The sequence below is a fragment of the Scyliorhinus torazame genome, chromosome 1, assembly GCF_047496885.1.
Source record: "Scyliorhinus torazame isolate Kashiwa2021f chromosome 1, sScyTor2.1, whole genome shotgun sequence".
Classification (NCBI taxonomy): domain Eukaryota; kingdom Metazoa; phylum Chordata; class Chondrichthyes; order Carcharhiniformes; family Scyliorhinidae; genus Scyliorhinus; species Scyliorhinus torazame.
In genome coordinates, this window is record NC_092707.1 from 222418066 (window position 1) to 222436151 (window position 18086).

Sequence of the window (18086 nt, forward strand, 5' to 3'; positions counted from 1 at the left end):
TTGTTTAATTCCCTATAATCGATGGTCAGTCGCCATGAACCATCTGGTTTTCTTACGGGCCAAATCAGGGCATTGTTCGTTGAGGCTACGGGCTGAATTTCTCCTTAGTCCAATAAACTCTGGATTACTTTAGCTATCTCTCCCTCGGCTTGCTGTGGAAAACCGTATTGTTTCTGGGGCTTAGGATCGGGACCTGTAATGTTGACCATTCCTGGAATCTTACCGCAATCGTGCTTGTGGTGGGCAAATGATGCTTTATGTCTCTTCAAGACTGCCCTAACTGTTTTGTCCGTGGTAATGGTTTGTGGATCAAACCAGTACTCTCCCACTGAGCTAATCCTGTGTGCGTAGTCTCCTACTGTGAGCGTGGCGGGGGCTCGTGCTGCTCTGGCCATTTTCCACACACATTTATTTACGGGGTCGAAAGAAAGGTTGCGTGAGCTCATAAAATCTATTCACAAGATGTGTTCTGCTGTCTGGGGTAAATCTACCAAAACGACTGAGTGCTTAGTTTTAATGTTACCGATCTGGATATCCACAGGGGCTGTCATGTGTCCCTGCTGGAGGTGCCCTGTAAAGCCACTAAGAGTGATGGTGTTTGTAGTGGGCCATATATCTCGCTGGTACATCGTGGAGGAGTTTAACGTGGTTCAGGACCCTCCTGTGTCCCAAAGGAACTCTATTGGGTGTCCCCGGACTGTGCCTGCAACTACCGGTCTTCCAGACTTGTCCCAAAGTGTGTCGCAGACCCAAGTTGAGGAGTCCGAACAGCGTCAATCGGTGCCATTTATGGCCAAATTATCTGATTGGGCACTAACGCTGTGGATGGGTCTGGCATTGTTCCTAGGTGGGACATTTGTGGGCTGATTCCATTGCTGTTTCGGGGGGGCATTGCATTCTCGGGCGTAATGTCCCTTGTGTCCGTAATTGTAGCATCCCTGCACTTTAGGGTGCTGTGTATTACTTCTGCCTTCATTTACCCATGCGGGGTCTTGGTGTGCCCTTCTGGATTCATGTTGGCATCTACTCTTTCCTGCTCTGTCGTTTTCTGTAGGGACTGTTCGCAAGCTCCAGATAGTTGCTTCAGTACCCACACTTCATTGTGTGCCGGGTCTGAGGGGTCGTAATTCGCACATGCCTTGTGTCCTGCCTCCGTGGCGTGGGAGACTAGAATACGGGTCCATTTGGCCATATTGTCTGCAGATAAATGGGCGCGTGTTAAATCACCGGATACTGCGGTGAAGTGGATCCAGAGGCGTCCAGCAAATGCTGCTGGATGCTCTCCCTTTTTCTGTCTACACCGGTTGAGTCCTTCTACTGGATCTCCTCTATTGTAGCCAATGGCATCTAAGATGGCTGTTTTCATATCTTCGAGGCTACCTCCTCCTACATTTTGTGGGTCGGGAAGGGCTGAACTAACAGACAGGTCAAGGCTCATCACTATGAGTTTTACTTCTTCCTGCTCGTCCAAACCGTACATGACGGTCTGTTGCCTAACTCGTTCGAAAAAGTGCTGTGGGTCTGACGTGGGGTGAAAAGTTTCAATTTTATCGCGGGCATCTCTTAACTGGGTGATGGTTAGTGGGGTGGTGTACACAAAATCGGGTTGGTCTTCTGTTGTTACTCTATGCTGCGTGGTGATGGGATTCATTGGGTTGGGTGCTGCCTGTGCAGTCGGTGGTGCGGGTGCTTTCCTTTTCGGGGCCTGGGGGGCTCTATTCTGACTTTCTGTCTCGTTCACATATCGATGGGCCGTTTCATTGAGCTCCTGCCAATCGGGGCCATCTTCCTGATCTAACTGTGGGCCAAAGGTATCTCTGAACCCATTCTGGACTGAGAGCAGTGAGTGCAATCTTGCAATTTGCTGCCTGCACTTGGCATGGTCTACTGAACTCTGCCTCTGTTCCATGGTGTAACTGTGGAGTGCTCGTAGGGCTGCGTTTAAGTCCTCACATTGTTTCTCCAACTGTTCTGCTTGGTGTTCTGTTTCTTCTCTTATCAAAACCGCACGTTGCGTGTCCTGGTAGGCCTTATCGTATTGAATCTGAAAGCTGCTGAGATGGGCGAGACAAGATTGGTGTGCCCGTTTGACATCAGCCGTCTCCTTGTCCTTCGCCGCTAGCTGCTCTCGGAGTTGCTCATTTACTCTCTCACACTCGCCAACATTTCCCTCTCTACTCTTCTCCTTCTCCTCAAGCTGTCTGCGGAGCGTACTCACAACCTCCTCTGTGCCTCGCAATTGTGCCAAGCAGGACACGATTGCCATTGGATTAGGAACTCTACTCAAATTCTTCTTGTGGATCTCGGTCAGGTTATTCCACCAAGTTTGTCCTGTACTACCAGGACCTGTTTCCTCATTTGCACAAAACTTAGACCATCCTTTCCCCTTTAGGTATTTCCTAATCTCCTCTTCCCATATGGGACACTGTTCTTCTCTGTTGGTCGCTGCGACCTTGGGTTCCTGTGGATGCATAAGGCGTTCCATTGCCTTCATTACGATTATCTGTTTCTACCGGGAATTTGGGACAAGGGGGAATAAAGCGGTGGTGCAAACAACGGGTACGGCTCAAGCTATTTTCCGGTTTACGGAACTCCCGAAAGTTTCATGCAACAAAATCTATCGAGGTTACCTTATATCCCTTGCTGGTACGCATGCAAATTACACACTTCTGAATTTTGGAGGTTTGATCGATACTGGTCTTATGCTTGTGGTTTCTTTTACTTTGTCAATTTGGATTTCTAATTCTACCATTTTGTGGGGTTCTCTCGGAGTTACACTGTCACTTCTGGGTCGAGTCCTGTCAGATGTCAGCAATAACTGTTGCCTTTTTTACCTGCTATAAACATGGCAATCAATAAGGTTGCCCTTCTTTCTTTGGATATCAATATTATATTGCTCAGAGTCGCCAGGTACCAAATGATACCACCACAAGGTTCAACCGGATATCGATCAAAGAGCCAAACACCAGTTAGTTAGTTCAAGATCAAGGGTACTTTATTTACACACAATAGTCATGCAACATAGACACTACTAGTTAACTACACCTATCGACTATGACAACCTGTACTTAACTTCAGGAACCCGGCTTAGGTCAGAGGAACAGTGGCCTTTGTTCGAATCTGGATCTACTGGGTCTGGAGAAGTAACTGCTGCTCAGCTGGGCTCATCCGTCCGGTAGCGGGCGTTGAACTTGAACTTGCTTCTGGTGGCGCTGCAATTGGAGGTGGATGTTGCCAGAGCGCCAGGTCCAAGAGAGATCGAATGCATGGCAGTCTCTCTCTTTATCCTTGGGGGGGTTTCGCGCTCTTTTGGGCGGTCCTTCGGTTTGGACCCCATTAATTGGGTAGTTCTTGATCACTGTATTTGATTTGAGCCAATGAAGGGGCGGGTGCCTTGATGGCCGGGTGTGTGCTAAGCGGTCATTGACCCTGTTGTTGATGCTTCCTGAGTACAGGGAGTGGCGCCGAAATGTCTGGGATTGTATCGGTTACTCAAGTATCAGTCTTTTGCATAGGGGAGTGATGAGTGCCTCGGTGTGGTCCCCGATAAGGAATAACCACAGGTTCGTCCCGGGGAGGATAGATGGGGGATTTCAATGTTGGCAGCGAGCAGGAATTAGGAAGCTGAAGGACCTGTTTGTGGACGGGACGTTTGCGAGTTTGGGAGCATTGGAAGAAAAATATAAGCTGCCACCAGGGAATGCTTTCCGATACATGCAAGTGAGGGCATTTACGAGGCAACAGGTGAGGGAATTTCCGCGGCTCCCGACGCAAGGGGTCCAGGATAGAGTGATTTCGGGGGCATGGGTTGGAGAAGGTAAAGTGTCCAAAATATACAGGGAGATGAGAGACTGTAGGGGAGGCGATAGTAGAGGAGCTGAAGGGAAAATGGGAAGAGGAGCAGGGGGAAGAGATTGAGGAGGGGCTGTGGGCAGGTGCCCTAAGTAGGGTAAATTCCTCGTCCTCGTGTGCCAGCTTAGCCTGATTCAATTTAAGGTTCTACACAGAGCGCATATGACGGGAGCAAGACTGAGCAGGTTTTTTGGGGTGGAGGACAGGTGTGGGAGGTGCTCGGGAAGCTTGGCGAACCACACTCACATGTTCTGGTCGTGTCCGGCACTGCATGAGTTCTGGGAGGGTGTGGCAAGAGTGATCTCAAAGGTGGTGGGGGTCCGGGTCAAACCAAGCTGGGGGTTGGCTATATTTGGGGTTGCAGAAGAACTGGGAGTGCAGGAGGCGAAAGAGGCCGACGTCTTGGCCTTTGCGTCCCTAGTAGCTCGGCGAAGGATTCTACTTATGTGGAAGGAAGCGAAGCCCCCGGGCGTGGAGGCCTGGATAAACGACATGGCAGGGTTCATAAGACTGGAACAAATAAAATATGTGTTAAGAGGATCGGCTCAGGGGTTCACCAGGCGGTGGCAACCGTTCCTTGACTATCTCACGGAACGATAATGAAAGAACAGAAAAGACAGCAGCAGCAACCCAGGGGGGGGGGGGGGGGGAGGATTATTCCGTGTTATTGTTTTTTCTTAGTTAGTTGTTGATATTTGCTTTTTGTTTATTTCTTTTTCCATCTGTTGTTAGTTTAATATATTATTTAAATAACGTTTAATGTATATTGCTTTATTAAGTTGTAAAAACGGAAAATCTTTGTTTGAAAACTTCAATAAAATATATATTTTTAAAAAAGTATCAGTCTTTTGTCTTACAGAGATGGGCCATCAAAATACTAATCGGTTGGGGGTTTCGATGCTGTCTGGATTCTTCGCTCACAAATATACATTCAGGCTCTGAGCCTGCCTGAACCTTACATTGTCCATTTTTCCCGTTATGCTTTGCGACCGTCCATGTTTCTTATTGTAAGTGGCCATCCCATTCAAATAAAAATCTGCCTTCCTATTTTTTCTACCGAAGTGGATAACCTCACCTTCATCCACATTATACTGCATCAGCCATGCATGTGCCCACTCACTCAGCCTGTCCAAATCCTGCTGAAGCATCTCTGCATCCTCCTCACAGCTCAACCTCCCACCCAACTTTGTATCATCTGCACATTTGGAGATAATGGCCGGGATTCTCTGATCCCACGGCCAAGGTCTGACGCCGGCGTCAAAAGCAGCGTGAGCCACTCCGGCGTCAAAAGGCCTCCAGGACCAGGTATTCACCTCTTCCAAGGGGGCTAGTACGGTGCCGGAATGGTGTCCATTGCTCTAGCCAGCACGCCATGGCCGGCGTGAGTTCGCGCATGCGCGTGGGTTTCCGTCTCCGCGCCAGGCCCCCAGGCAATATGGCGGAGCCTTACAGGGGCCCGGCGATGAGAAACATAGGCCCCCCGCGGAAATAGCACACCCTCCGATCGGTAGGCCCCGATCACAGGCCAGGCCACCGTGGAGGCCCCCTCCGGAGTCAGATCCCCCTCCAGGATGGCCCCCGCAGCCAGACGTCCGATGTCCCGCCGGGTAGGACCATATGTAACCTATGCCGGCGGGACTCGGCCGAACTCAGTGGGCACTCGGCCCGTCGAGGCGCAGAGAATCGCTGGGGGGAGGTGCTTTAAACGGCCCCCGACCGGCGTGGCGGCGATCCCGCGGGTGCCCAAGAATCGCCGCTGGAGAATCGGCGGGCCGACGTCGGAGCGGCGTGTCGTGATTCTCGTGCCCCCCCCCCCCCCCCCAGCGATTCTCCGACCCGGCGGGGGATCGGGGAATCCCGGCCAATACATTTAGTTCCCTAGTCCAAATCATTGATAATGTGAACAGTTAGGGTCCTAGCACAGATCCCTGCGGTACCCCACTAGTCACTGCTTGCCAATCAGAAAAAGACCCATTTATGCCAACCTTTTCCTTCGTGTCTGCTAATCAGCTTTCTATCCATCTCAAGACACTACTTGGAATCCCATGCACTTTAACTTTACATATTAATCTACCACATGAGACCTTGTTGAAAGCCTTCTGAAAGTCTAAATAAACCACATCCACCGGTTCTTTCTGGTCAACTCTACTGGTTACATCTTCAAAGAATTCTAGTAGCATGATGTTCCTTTCGTAATCCATGCTGACCTTGTCCGATTACATCACTGCTTTCCAAATGCTGTGTTATAACATCCTTGATAACTGACTCCAGCAACTTCCCTACTACCGACGTTAGGCTCATTGGTCTATAGTTCGCTTTCTCTCTACCTCCCTTTTCCAATAGCGGGCTTTCATTCGCTACCCTCCAATCTGTAAGAACCATTCCAGAGAATTTTGGAAAATGACCACCAATGGATCTACTATTTCTCGGACCACTTCCTTAAATACTCTGGGATGAAATTATCAGGCCCTGGAGATTTGTCCACCTTCAATCCCATTAATTTTCCCCAAACCATTTCTTTGCTAATACTAATTTCCTTCCGGCCAAATGTTGCCCCTTGTGGGGCAATCTAGAACAGAGGTCACAGATATAGGTTGAGAGGCAGTAGATTTAAAATAAGATGAGGAACTACTTCTTGCACAGGGTGGTGAATTTGTGGAACTCACTGCCCCATAGTGCGGTGGAGTCTGATTTATTAAATGGTGTCAAGAAGGAGATGGATATATTTCTGCTAAAAAAACAGATTAAAGGGAAATGGGGAGCTTGCAAGGAGGTGGATTTGAGACCAGGAAGAGAACAGCCATGATCTGACTGAATGGCAGAGCAGGCTCAAAGGGTTGAATTGCCTACTTCTGCTCCTAATTCCTAAATTATCTGCTCCAAAGAAAATAACCCGAGCTTATCCAGTCTCTCTTCATAGCTAAAATACTCCATCCTGGTGAATCTCCTCTGTACCCTCTCCAGTGCAATCCCATCCTTCATGTTGTGCGGTGACCAGAACTGAACACAGTACTCCAGCTGTGGCGTAATCAAAGTACTATACAGCTCCGACATAACCTCCCTGGTTCTTATAATTTATACTATGAATGATAAAGGCAATCAAAAAAAGCAGCAGGTTGTCTGTATACCAATGAATACACATAGGTTAGTCGCATACTGGGATTCCCATACTCATTTTTGGAAGTTATCCAAGTAAAATTCCATTATGTTTGATTTATGAAGTCAGATGTGAGGGTTACAAATTTTATTTATTTTACCAGATCAATTTTAATAAATCGACGATTAGATCATTTATAGGTCTCAGCTGTACTTCTTGTATGTCACACATTTTTCCTACCCTTGTTCATTTGTATTATTAGCAAAGGTGATGGTATGTCGCTTGTCCATTAATTTCATGTTCTTTGTAAGATTGAGATACCAAAATGTGAGATCTTTTGATTATTAATATTCATAAATTCAAGAACTGTATAATTAGCTTGAAAAATTCTAGTGATATACTTAGCAATTTACTGATCTTAGTTCTTCACAAGTAATTTTGCTCTTTAGGATGGCAGAAATAATCAAATAGTTGCTAAATAACAAACATCATTCAAAATGTTATCAGCAGTATTATTATCATCTGAGGGTAGCAGTAGAAGGGTGCTTTTCTGAATGGAAGGCTGTGACTAGCGGCGTTCCACAGGGATCAGTTCTGGGCCTTTGCTGTTTGTAGTATATATAAATGATTTGGAAGAAAATGTAGCTGGTCTGATTAGTAAGTTTGCAGACGACACAAAAATTGGTCGAGTTGCGGATAGTGAAGAGGATTGTCAGAGGATACTGGTTGGAGTCTTGGAAGGTCCAATGCATGTAGGAATTACACAATAAATGGTAGAACTCTTGCGAGTACTGACAGGCAGAGAGATCTGGGCGTGCATGTCCACCGATCACTGAAAGTGGCAACGCATGTGGATAAGGTGGTCAAGAAGGCATACGACATACTGGCCTTCATTGGTCGGGGCATTGAATATAAAAATTGGCAAGCCATGTTGCAGCTGTACAGTACCTTAGTTAGGCCTCATTTGGAATACTGTGTATAATTCTGGTCGCCACACTACCAGAAGGATGTGGATCTTTGGAGAGGGTACAGAAGCGGTTTACGAGGATGTTGCCTGGTATGGAGAGCATTAGCTATGAGGGGAGGTTAGATAAACTCGATCTGTTCTCACTGGAAGGACGGAGGTTGAGAGGCGACCTGATAGAGGTCTACAAGATTGTGAGTATAGTAAGAAGTCTTACAACACCAAATTAAAGTCCAATGGGTTTGTTTCAAATCACTAGCTTTCGGAGCACTACTCCTTCCTCAGGTGAATGAAGAGGTAGGTTCCAGAAATATTTATATAGACAAAGTCAAAGATGCAAGACGATACTTTGAATGCGAGCATTTGCAGGTAATTAAGTCTTTACAGAGCCAGAGAGAGGGGTAAACCCAGGTTAAAGAGGTGTGAATTGTCTCAACCCAGGATAGTTGGTAGGATTTTGCAAGCCAGATGGTGGGGGGTGAATGTAATGGGACATGAATCCAAGGTCCCGGTTGAGGCCGTACTCATGTGTGCGGAACTTGGCTATAAGCCTACCGAGCAGAAACTTATAACCAAGTTCCACACACATGAGTACGGCCTCAACCGGGATCTTGGATTCATGTCGCATTACATAAGGGACATCGAGACAAATATATGAATAGGGTGGGAATGGAAGGATACGGAAGTGCATACGGTTTTAGTCTAGGCAGGCACCATGGTCGGCGCAGGCTTGAAGGGTCGAAGAGCGTGTTCCTGTGCTGTATTGTTCTTCAGCAGTTAAATGATTTGTAAATCCACATAGGCCCTTGATATCTATTTAATTCCTTGCAAATCTTAAATTATTTTATCTACAGTAAAGATTTATTGCTGAGAATGGCTATTTTAACTTGCCCACAAACTGGAGCGATTGAAAGAATATCTTGAAAAAAATCAAGAGGTTGCATTTTGGAATTTTCAATCTTTTACCATCTAAAATATCATTCATAAGACTTATCAATAGTCAGTTTTTTAAAAACGGATTATATCTAAAAATTAAGAATGATGATTAACATCTTTTCATTTTAACTGTCTGTGCTTTTATAAGTGCCAGCAAAGTGGAAGTTATTGAGTCAGGAAAACACAATTGTTGAATACAGTTCAATTTGAAGAACCCTCACATTAAGGAATACATCTCTATGAATATCCCTTACACTTCTAACTTTCAGTACCTTGTCCAAACCTCTTGTGTTTCATGAGCACCAAACCAGCACCCTCTTATGGGTCTTATAAGCACCATGACAGAACCCTCCTATGGATATTATGAGCAGCAAACCATCATCCTCTCATGGTTCCATGAGCACTAATAATTTTGAAATAAAAATCACAACAAATCGACCATAATAGATGTTGATTGTGATGTGTTGCAATTGATTTTGTACACAGTATTTTACAATACCTGTCGGCCTTCCAATTCGATTTGGAAGTTTTTTGCTGACTCTTGTGTCACTCTTCCTCCAAAGTCCAGTTGATATACTTGTGTTGCCTCATTCCAGAGTGGTTGCTTGTTAGCCATTACATACACAAACCCTTGATTTCCAAACTTCCCGTCCTCTTTTTCATTTGCTCTCCGACATTTCAGCTCATCAGTTTCATTTGCTGTCCTGAGGCTCCTCTTAGTTTTCCAAACCTTTTTGGTGCTTTGGCTCTGATTCATTAACTCATCTCCACTAATGAATAACTCTGGCTCACTTTCTGAACTGTCTTGAAATTCACTTATTTTATTCAACTTTTTGGATTTCATCTGATCCTTTTGGCTTTTGATTTTTTTCTTTTCTCTTCCTAGTCTCGGGCTAGAAATGAGAGAATTAAAGTCTGTAAGAGCCTTTGCCTCTTTTTTTATTTTCCCTTCAGTTACTGCTTGCATATTTGCCTCCTCTGGTCTGTTGTCTAACCGTTTACGGCTTTTCTTGTCGTATTTATCTGTTCGTTGGGGCACAGGAGATTCTGTCAGAGAGAGAACCTCTTGGAAGCTGTTTGCTGTTTCCACAATCACCTCAGTTCCTGTGTGATCTTGATGCTCTGCTGGATATGGAGGTATTCCAGGTTTCTCAACAAGCAAGTCTGGCTTTGAATTCAAAGTTCCCTGTGAACTATGCATTGGAGAACAAGAACTGTAGGCGTTCCATTGGTGTAAAGTAATCTGAGGAAGCTGTAAACTAGAAAACGTATTACTGGTTGGATACATTGGTGGCAATTGGCAACACCCAATGTTAGCTGTATATCCAGACTGGACAACTACTGAAGGGTCTTGCTGTGGGTATGGTGGTGGGCCTATAACTTCTGAAGAAGGAAATGAAGCCTGAAATGCTGCAATAGGAGATGCACTGTAACTTACTGGATACGGTAAAGTAAATCCAAAGTTTGATTGGAAAGTGACTGTTGGGCTGGTAGGAGATTTAATAGGAATGAATGGTACATGAGATATTTCCACATGTGATTGTTCCAAGATGAGACTTGGCGGTTTATGACACCCTGTGGCAGAAATTGGAGTTGGCCGTTCTTGTGGAATCCAAATTTCCTCACTTCCTGCTGGATCCCACTGATATGGAGGTGGTCGCTTCATGTTGATTTCATTATTTAGTGCAATGTGCCTAATGGATTTCTCAATTTGGCAATGCTGCAAAATAGACTCATCCTCACTGAAAGCATTATTAACATATTCAGTTCTATCATGACAGCTGTCTTGGGGACTCAGAAGATTATAAGATGACTGAGAAGAGAGGGGTGATGTACTAGTTGAGTGGACAATTACAGCGCTATGCTGAGAACCAGTTCCATTAGGTAGTTCTGATCTAGTATTAATGTTACCATTGTTGCTTCCATTGTTGATGCATTGACTGCAGGTATAGAGAGCAGGAGGAGATCTGAGAGAAGTTTGTTGGCACTGTGCAGAAACAGAGCTGTTTTTTGATTTGTGTCCATGTTGAACAGCTCTATGTGAGTCTAACAGTTGAGATACCTTCGCTGTGGCATCTTTGCTGTTACTTCGCAGTGGCATTTGCAGAGTGTTACTGTCAACACGCTGACTTCTATTCATTGCATCAGGATAAGGTGGTGGATCCCCACTCGGAATAACACAGTGAGACACACTTAGCCTATTCAGTGTACCGTATACTTGTTGTATCTTCTTCGCATCTGCTGAAGGCAAGTGTAATGATGATTGCCCTGGGCCTGGAAGGGTACATATATTTTGATTGCTCAATATTCTCATACGAGGCCTACACACTTCTTCGACATTTCCACTACTATCAAATGTTGTGATTCTTTCATAACCTAGAGGGGTCTGAAGATGTCCAGTAGGAAAGAGGGAGAAATCTGTTTTTTTCAGACAAATGTCCACTGGTAAAGCAGTGGCAGAAGAGGCTGCAGAAGTCACTGTAGTTCCTGGATATGGAGGAGGTGGATGTGGATTTATTTTAGCTAACTGTATTTCAGGAGTTGCACTGAATGCCACCGTGTTGCCTTCAACCAACTGTGGCATTGTTCGTATTGGTTTGATTTTTTGACAGTGCTCGGGTTCTCGTTCGACATGTTCCACAGCAGGAATCTGCACCATCCCTGAGATCTGCGGCGATGGCTGTTGTGACCCACCAGTCATTCGGCCAGTTTCCAAGCTTCCAAAAATTGCCTGACCTGGATTAGAAAATCTACTGGAAATTGCATACTGGCTGGAACTGTCCAAATTGCGTTCCATTGCTCCTGCAACAACTGTTTGATTAGTTAAAACATCAAGTTGCACATTCTGATTGGCCAGTAAAGACTGGACAAGTCCAATACTCTGAGTAGGGGACATTGCTTGAGCAGAACTATGGATTGGTGCAATGGGAATGTTAACAGTGCAAGAAGGGTTGTTTTCTGGAGCTCCAGATGTTCCAATCACTGTGGGGAGAGAGGGAAAATTAAAAAAAAAAATTAAACAGATCAAAATATTTGTCATGCCTTTGGCATACCCAAAAAAACAGCAGACAATGGTATTTTTCTAACAACCTTTGCACCGTACACAACAGCCACTTTGTACAGTTTAAAGAAGAGGAAACATTTTTTTAGTTTGCCTCTGTAACAGTGTCTATACTTCAAAACATATGAACATGTGAAGACGTGGTATACTGAGCAGCACGACACAGTGTAACACTGGTTTGGTGCAATATCTAAATGGGGGTAATGTAAAAGATAATTTGGAAGGCATAGTGAGGCTATGAGAAGATTAGAAGGCAACATTATAATGAAGCCTAAAATATTTTCTGATCACATAAAATGCAAGAGCATGAGCTCTAGCTCGGGAAATTTGTCAGGTTTATTAAGGACCCAAAGTGAAATCTTCATGTACAGGCAGAGGACATAGTTAAGCTACTAAATGTGTACTTTGCATCTGCCGGCACAAAGGAAGTGGATGAAGGTTACAATAAAATAGAAGAGATAAAATAGGTACAGAATTATAAAAGATGCACTAATAAGATGAGCATTATTCAAAGTCAGGAAGTCACCTGTTCATATGGAACACCATTTCATAGAAATTTCATAGAATTTACAGTGCAGAAGGAGGCCATCCGGCCCATCGAGTCTGCACCGGCTCTTGGAAAGAGCACCCTACCCAAGGTCAATACCTCCACCCTATCCCCATAACCCAGTAACCCCACCCAACACTAAGGGCAATTTTGGACACTAAGGGAAATTTATCATGGCCAATCCACCTAACCTGCACATCTTTGGACTGTGGGAGGAAACCGGAGCAGCCGGAGGAAACCCACGCACACACGGGGAGAACGTGCAGACTCCCACAGACAGTGACCCAAGCCGGAATCGAACCTGGGACCCTGGAGCTGTGAAGCAATTGTGCTAACCACCATGCTACCGTGCTGCCCATGTAGGTTCCTGACTGAAGAAATGATGGAAGAAGTGAAGAAAAGACATTTCTCTTTAAAGTCAGGTACTTTAGTTCAATCTGATCACAGAGTCCCTCGTAATTCTCCAACACAGCTTTCAGGCCTTCAAATGCCTGTTGAAACTCTGCTGTCCACTGAAATTTCCGCCGTTTCTTCAGCAAGTCCATCAGTGGAGCAACCACGCTGCAAACATTTGGCACAAATGTTCGATCAAATCCACTCATCCCAAGAAATCACATTATTTCCCTTTATGTCGAGGGTATTGGAAACTCCTCAATAACCTTTGTTTTCACATCCGTGTGACCATTCAACCCTGTCCGATTGTATTGCCAAGGAAAGTGACTTGGGCTTTTCCAAATTCACTTTTGGCTAGGTTTAACACCAAACCCACCTCCTGAAGTTGATCGAATAACTCCATCAGATGTTTTAAATGTTCTTTCCATGTCTGACTGAAATTTACCAGATTGTCGATGTATACCGCACAATTGGATAATTCTGAAACAACTTTGTTAGTTAACCGTTGAAATGTGGTTGTGGCATTTTTCATGCCAAATAGCATAACTTTGAATTGGTGTATACCACCTGGAGTCACAAAAACTGAAATCTCCTCCACCCTTTCAGATAAAGGTACCCGCCAGTAACCTTTAAGTAAATCCAGTTTGGAAATAAAAGCTGACCGTCCCACTTTCTCAATGCAATCCTCCAAACGTGGGATAGGATAAGAGTCCGTTCTTGTAACTGCATTAACATTTCTATTGTCCACACACAACCGTTGGGTACCGTCTGGTTTAGGTACCATCATAATGGGTGAGCTCCATTGGCTACATCCCACTTCAATTATGCCATTTTTAAGCATACTCTCAATTTCTTTGTTAACCTGTGCCAATTTTAGAGGGTTAAGTCTATATGGATGTTGTTTGATTGGAACAGTATTTCCCACATCTACATCATGTATAGCCATTTTAGTGCTTCCCAACTTATCTCCACAAACTTCCCCATGTGATATCAATAACTCTTTCAGGTCAGTCCGTTTTTCGTCTGGAAGGTAACTCAACAATTTATCCCAATTTTAAGAACATCCTCGTTTTCCAATTTAATTTGAGGTATGTCAAATTCAAAATCGTCTGGATATTGTTCGTCACTTTGAGTTAGAATCATTAAAACTTCCCTCTTTTTCTCTCCTGCCCTTTCCAAGTACCTTTTAAGCATATTCACATGAGACACGCGGTAAGTTTTCCTTCTATCCGGCAATCTTACCACATAATTCACCTCACTTAATTTCCTTTTAATCTGATAAGGTTCACAAAACCTTGCTTTTAAAGGTTCACTGGTAACAATACTAAAACTTTCTCTCCACTGGCAAAACTACGAACTTTGGATTTCTTGTCTGCTACCTGTTTCATCACATTTTGTGCAACTTTTAAATGCTGTTAGCCAATTCACCTGCTCTATTTAATCGTTCCCTAAAATTTGACACGTAATCCAATAATGTAAGTTCCGATTTCTCACTCACCAATTTTTCCATAATCAATTTAAGTGGTCATCTTACGTCATGACCAAAAATTAGTTCAAAAGGACTGAATTTGATTGACTCATTAGGTGCATCCCTAATTGCAAACAGTAAGAATGGAATTCCTTTATCCCAATCCTCTGGATAATCTTGACAATAAGCCGTCAACATTGTCTTTAATGTCTGATGCCACCTTTCTAACACTCCCTGTGATTCTGGATGGTACACAGTTGATTTAAATTGTTTTATTCCTAAGCTATCCATAACTTCTCTGAATAAGTTTGAGGTAAAATTTGATTCTTGATCCGATTGTATTTCTGTGGGTAGTCTATATCTAGTAAAGAATTTAAGTAACTTCTCCACAATCTTTTTAGCTGTAACGTTACGTACTGGAATGGCCTCTGGAAACCTAGTAGACACATCCATTATAGTCAAAGGATATTGATTCTCACTTTTTGTTTTAGGAAGCGGTCCCATGCAATCAATTAAAACCCTTGTAAAAGATTCCTCAAATTCTGGAATGGGTATTAAGGGCACTGCTTTTATCACTGCTTGAGGTTTTCCTATCACTTGACATGTGTGACATGATCGACAAAATTTAACTACATCTTTATGTAGTCCAGGCCAATAAAAATGTTTTTGTATTTTAGCTTGAGCTTTCCTTACTCCCAAATGACCTCCCACTGGTACCTCATGTGCAACTCGCAACACCTCCTTTCTATACCCTACCAGCAAAACCACTTGATGAACTTCTGCCCACTTTTCATCCGCCTGCATATGTAAAGGTCTCCATTTTCTGTTAGCACAGGGGCTGTTTAGCACAAGGCTAAATTGCTGGCTTTGAAAGCAGACCAAGGCAGGCCAGCAGCACGGTTCGATTCCCGTAACAGCCTGCCCGAACAGGCGCCGGAATGTGGCGACTAGGGGCTTATCACAGTAACTTCATTTGAAGCCTACATGTGACAATAAGTGATTTTCATTTTCATTTCATTTCATTTCTCGTGTCATTTTTACGGTAATAACACTCCGGTGTACACTCAGATTCCTCTTCTGTGCATGCTTTCTGATACATTTGTTTTATTTCTATGTCTTTCTGTTGTAACTCCGCCAATTTTCCTGAACTAAAAATACCCGCCTCATCCTCCACCTGTTCTTATCCAATCATCTGATCAAAAATCGTTTCTGATAATGGCACTTCACCTTTACCTTCACTCTCTGATTTCTCCTCTTGTCTTAACCTGTGGCTTTGCGACCTTGTTACTACACAATCCAGAAAAATCGCAAGGTACACGTCCTTCAACACTTCAGTTGTCTCATTGTACACTGGCTTATCAACCACAGTAGGCATCACTCCCACCTGCGATCCAGCGATATCATTACCTAAGATAAACTATTCCTGGACAAGATAATTTTTCTATTACTCCTACTACCACTTCGCCACTCTTCACTGGACTTTCCAACCTTACCTTATATAATGGAACACTACTCTTCTCACACTGAATTCCACATACTACCACCTTTTCTGGCAACATTCTTCCCAAACTATGTAACTCCTCATCTCTTACCATTAAAGATTGTCTAGCTCCCGTACCTCTTAAAATTGTGACTTCTTTACCTGCTCCTTCTTGGTACACGAGAAAACTTTACCCACACAAGTAAATACTTTAAAGACATTTGGCACCTTCTTATCAATCACCTCTTGATCAGGCTGTACAATCTTTTGCAACTCCTTTGCTTCACTTGGGCTTTCCTTTACACTTTAACAAACCCCACCGTCTTATACTGTTTTACCACATCAGCCTTCCCAGTGTTTTTCTTCAACCACCAACACTGTGACTTTACATGGCCTAGTTTATTACAGTGAAAAGATTTTAAACTTTTCATGTCTCTTCCACCCTCCTGGATTTCCTTTTTAGTCTGAGGTACACTCTCCTTATTATCTCCCATTAGATCTCCTTTACCTTTACCACTTGAGTATTTTTCATGTCCCCAGTTTCTATCCCTCACAGGCTGAAACTGATGTTGTAAACCAAGCTTGGATTTATGAACTAATTCATAATCATCTCCATTTCTGCTGCTAACCTCGCAGTTTTAACCCTTTGCTCTTCCACATGAGTTCTCACTACATAAGGAATTGAATTTTTAAACCCCTCCAAAAGTATAATTTCTCTGAGAGCTTCATATGTTTGGTCTATTTTCAAAGTCCTTATCCACCTATCAAATTTACTCTGTTTGATCCTTTCAAACTCCATGTATGTTTGACCAAATTCTCTCCTTAAATTTCTAAACCTTTGTAGGCTTCAGGCACTAGTTCATATGCACCTAAGATGGATTTTTTTCACCTCCTCATGTGTCCCAGATACCTCCTCCGGTAGTGATGCAAACACTTCACTAGCCCTACCTACCTACCAGCTTTGTTTGAATCAGTAATACCCACATGTCCTGTGGCCATTTCATTTGTTCAGCTACCTTCTCAAATGACATGAAAAAGGCTTCTACCTCCTTCTCATCAAACCCTGATACTGCGTGGACATATTTAAATAGATCCCCACCAAGCCTTCAACTATGGTGCCCTTTCTCACTATCCTCATCACTGTCATCCAACTGTACGTTTCCCTTCATGGCCGCCAATTTTAACTGACTGTCATGTTTCATGGCCATTTTCTGAAGTTCAAACTCTCTCTCTTTATCTTTTTCCCTGATCCGTATCTCCCTTTCTCTTCCTTTTTTGTTCTGCTCGGGCTATTCGTTCTGTTTTCCTTTCTTCTCTCTCTTTTTCCTCTTTATCTCTTTTGTATTCAAGCTTTAATTCTTTCTCATGTTCCATTTGTTTAATTTGTAACTGAATTTTTGCCATTTCCAATGAGTCAGACTGTATCTCAGGCAATTTTAAATGCTTAGCCACCGCCATAATTACCTCACCTTTTCACATTTTGTCAGGTAACATTAACTGCAATGTTTTTGCCAACTCTAAAAGCCTGTTTTTAGTCTCTGTCCGTAAGGTACTGCGTGTGACCGTCTCCACCCCCAAAAACTTCAGAGCCTCTGAAAGAGCCATTGTCCACAACACACTCCCTACCTAAACTGAAATACCACACCTGTAAAGCAACCACAATATGCTTATCCCTCACTGTGTTTAAGTTCACAAAGCCAACCCAATAGATAGACTTTTATCCCCTTAGAGCCCCCAATTTGTTTTGGGCCAGGGTTTTGAGAACCCCAAAGTGTATCATGGAGTTCACCTGACCAACAACTTTTAATAGATTGTGGTTATGGGGACACACGGGCTTACTCTGCAGGTGTCATGCAACAGAAATCTACAGTACTTTTAAATTAAAACAATGTTCATTTATGAAACCAGTTAACACTTTATAAACCCACAGTAAACATCTTAACAAATATCAACACCAATAAATCCTGAAATACAGTACTCTATAGATAACCCTTAATTAATTCCCAAACAACATCCGGAAGACAAAAGACCCTTTTCAACACAGAGATCAGGTTTAAATTCTCTACTGAGAGCAGTCAGCACTTTGAAATCAACCAAATGAACATTCTTTAGCTTGTCGAGAGATCTATGCACATTTGCTGGCTTTCACTGCAGCTCTTCTCTCTGAAAACAAAACTAAAAAACACAGACACACCCAAGCTTTTCCTCAAAGCAAAACTAAAAAGCAGAGCCAGAGCTCAGCTCCACCCACACTCTGATATCACTGTAGCCATTGGGCAGACAAACAT

General features: G+C 43.6%; 1 protein-coding gene across 2 annotated transcripts in view; it reads right to left on the reverse strand.

Annotated features, from left to right (window-relative positions):
• tulp4a (TUB like protein 4a) overlaps window positions 1-18086 on the reverse strand; it is a 691812-nt gene that overhangs the window by 29571 nt on the left and 644155 nt on the right. For both annotated transcript variants that reach the window (XM_072502637.1, XM_072502627.1), the window contains one exon: window positions 9349-11831. In XM_072502637.1, coding sequence (XP_072358738.1) covers window positions 9349-11831 — 2483 coding nt within the window. The remainder of the gene's footprint in view (window positions 1-9348; window positions 11832-18086) is intronic.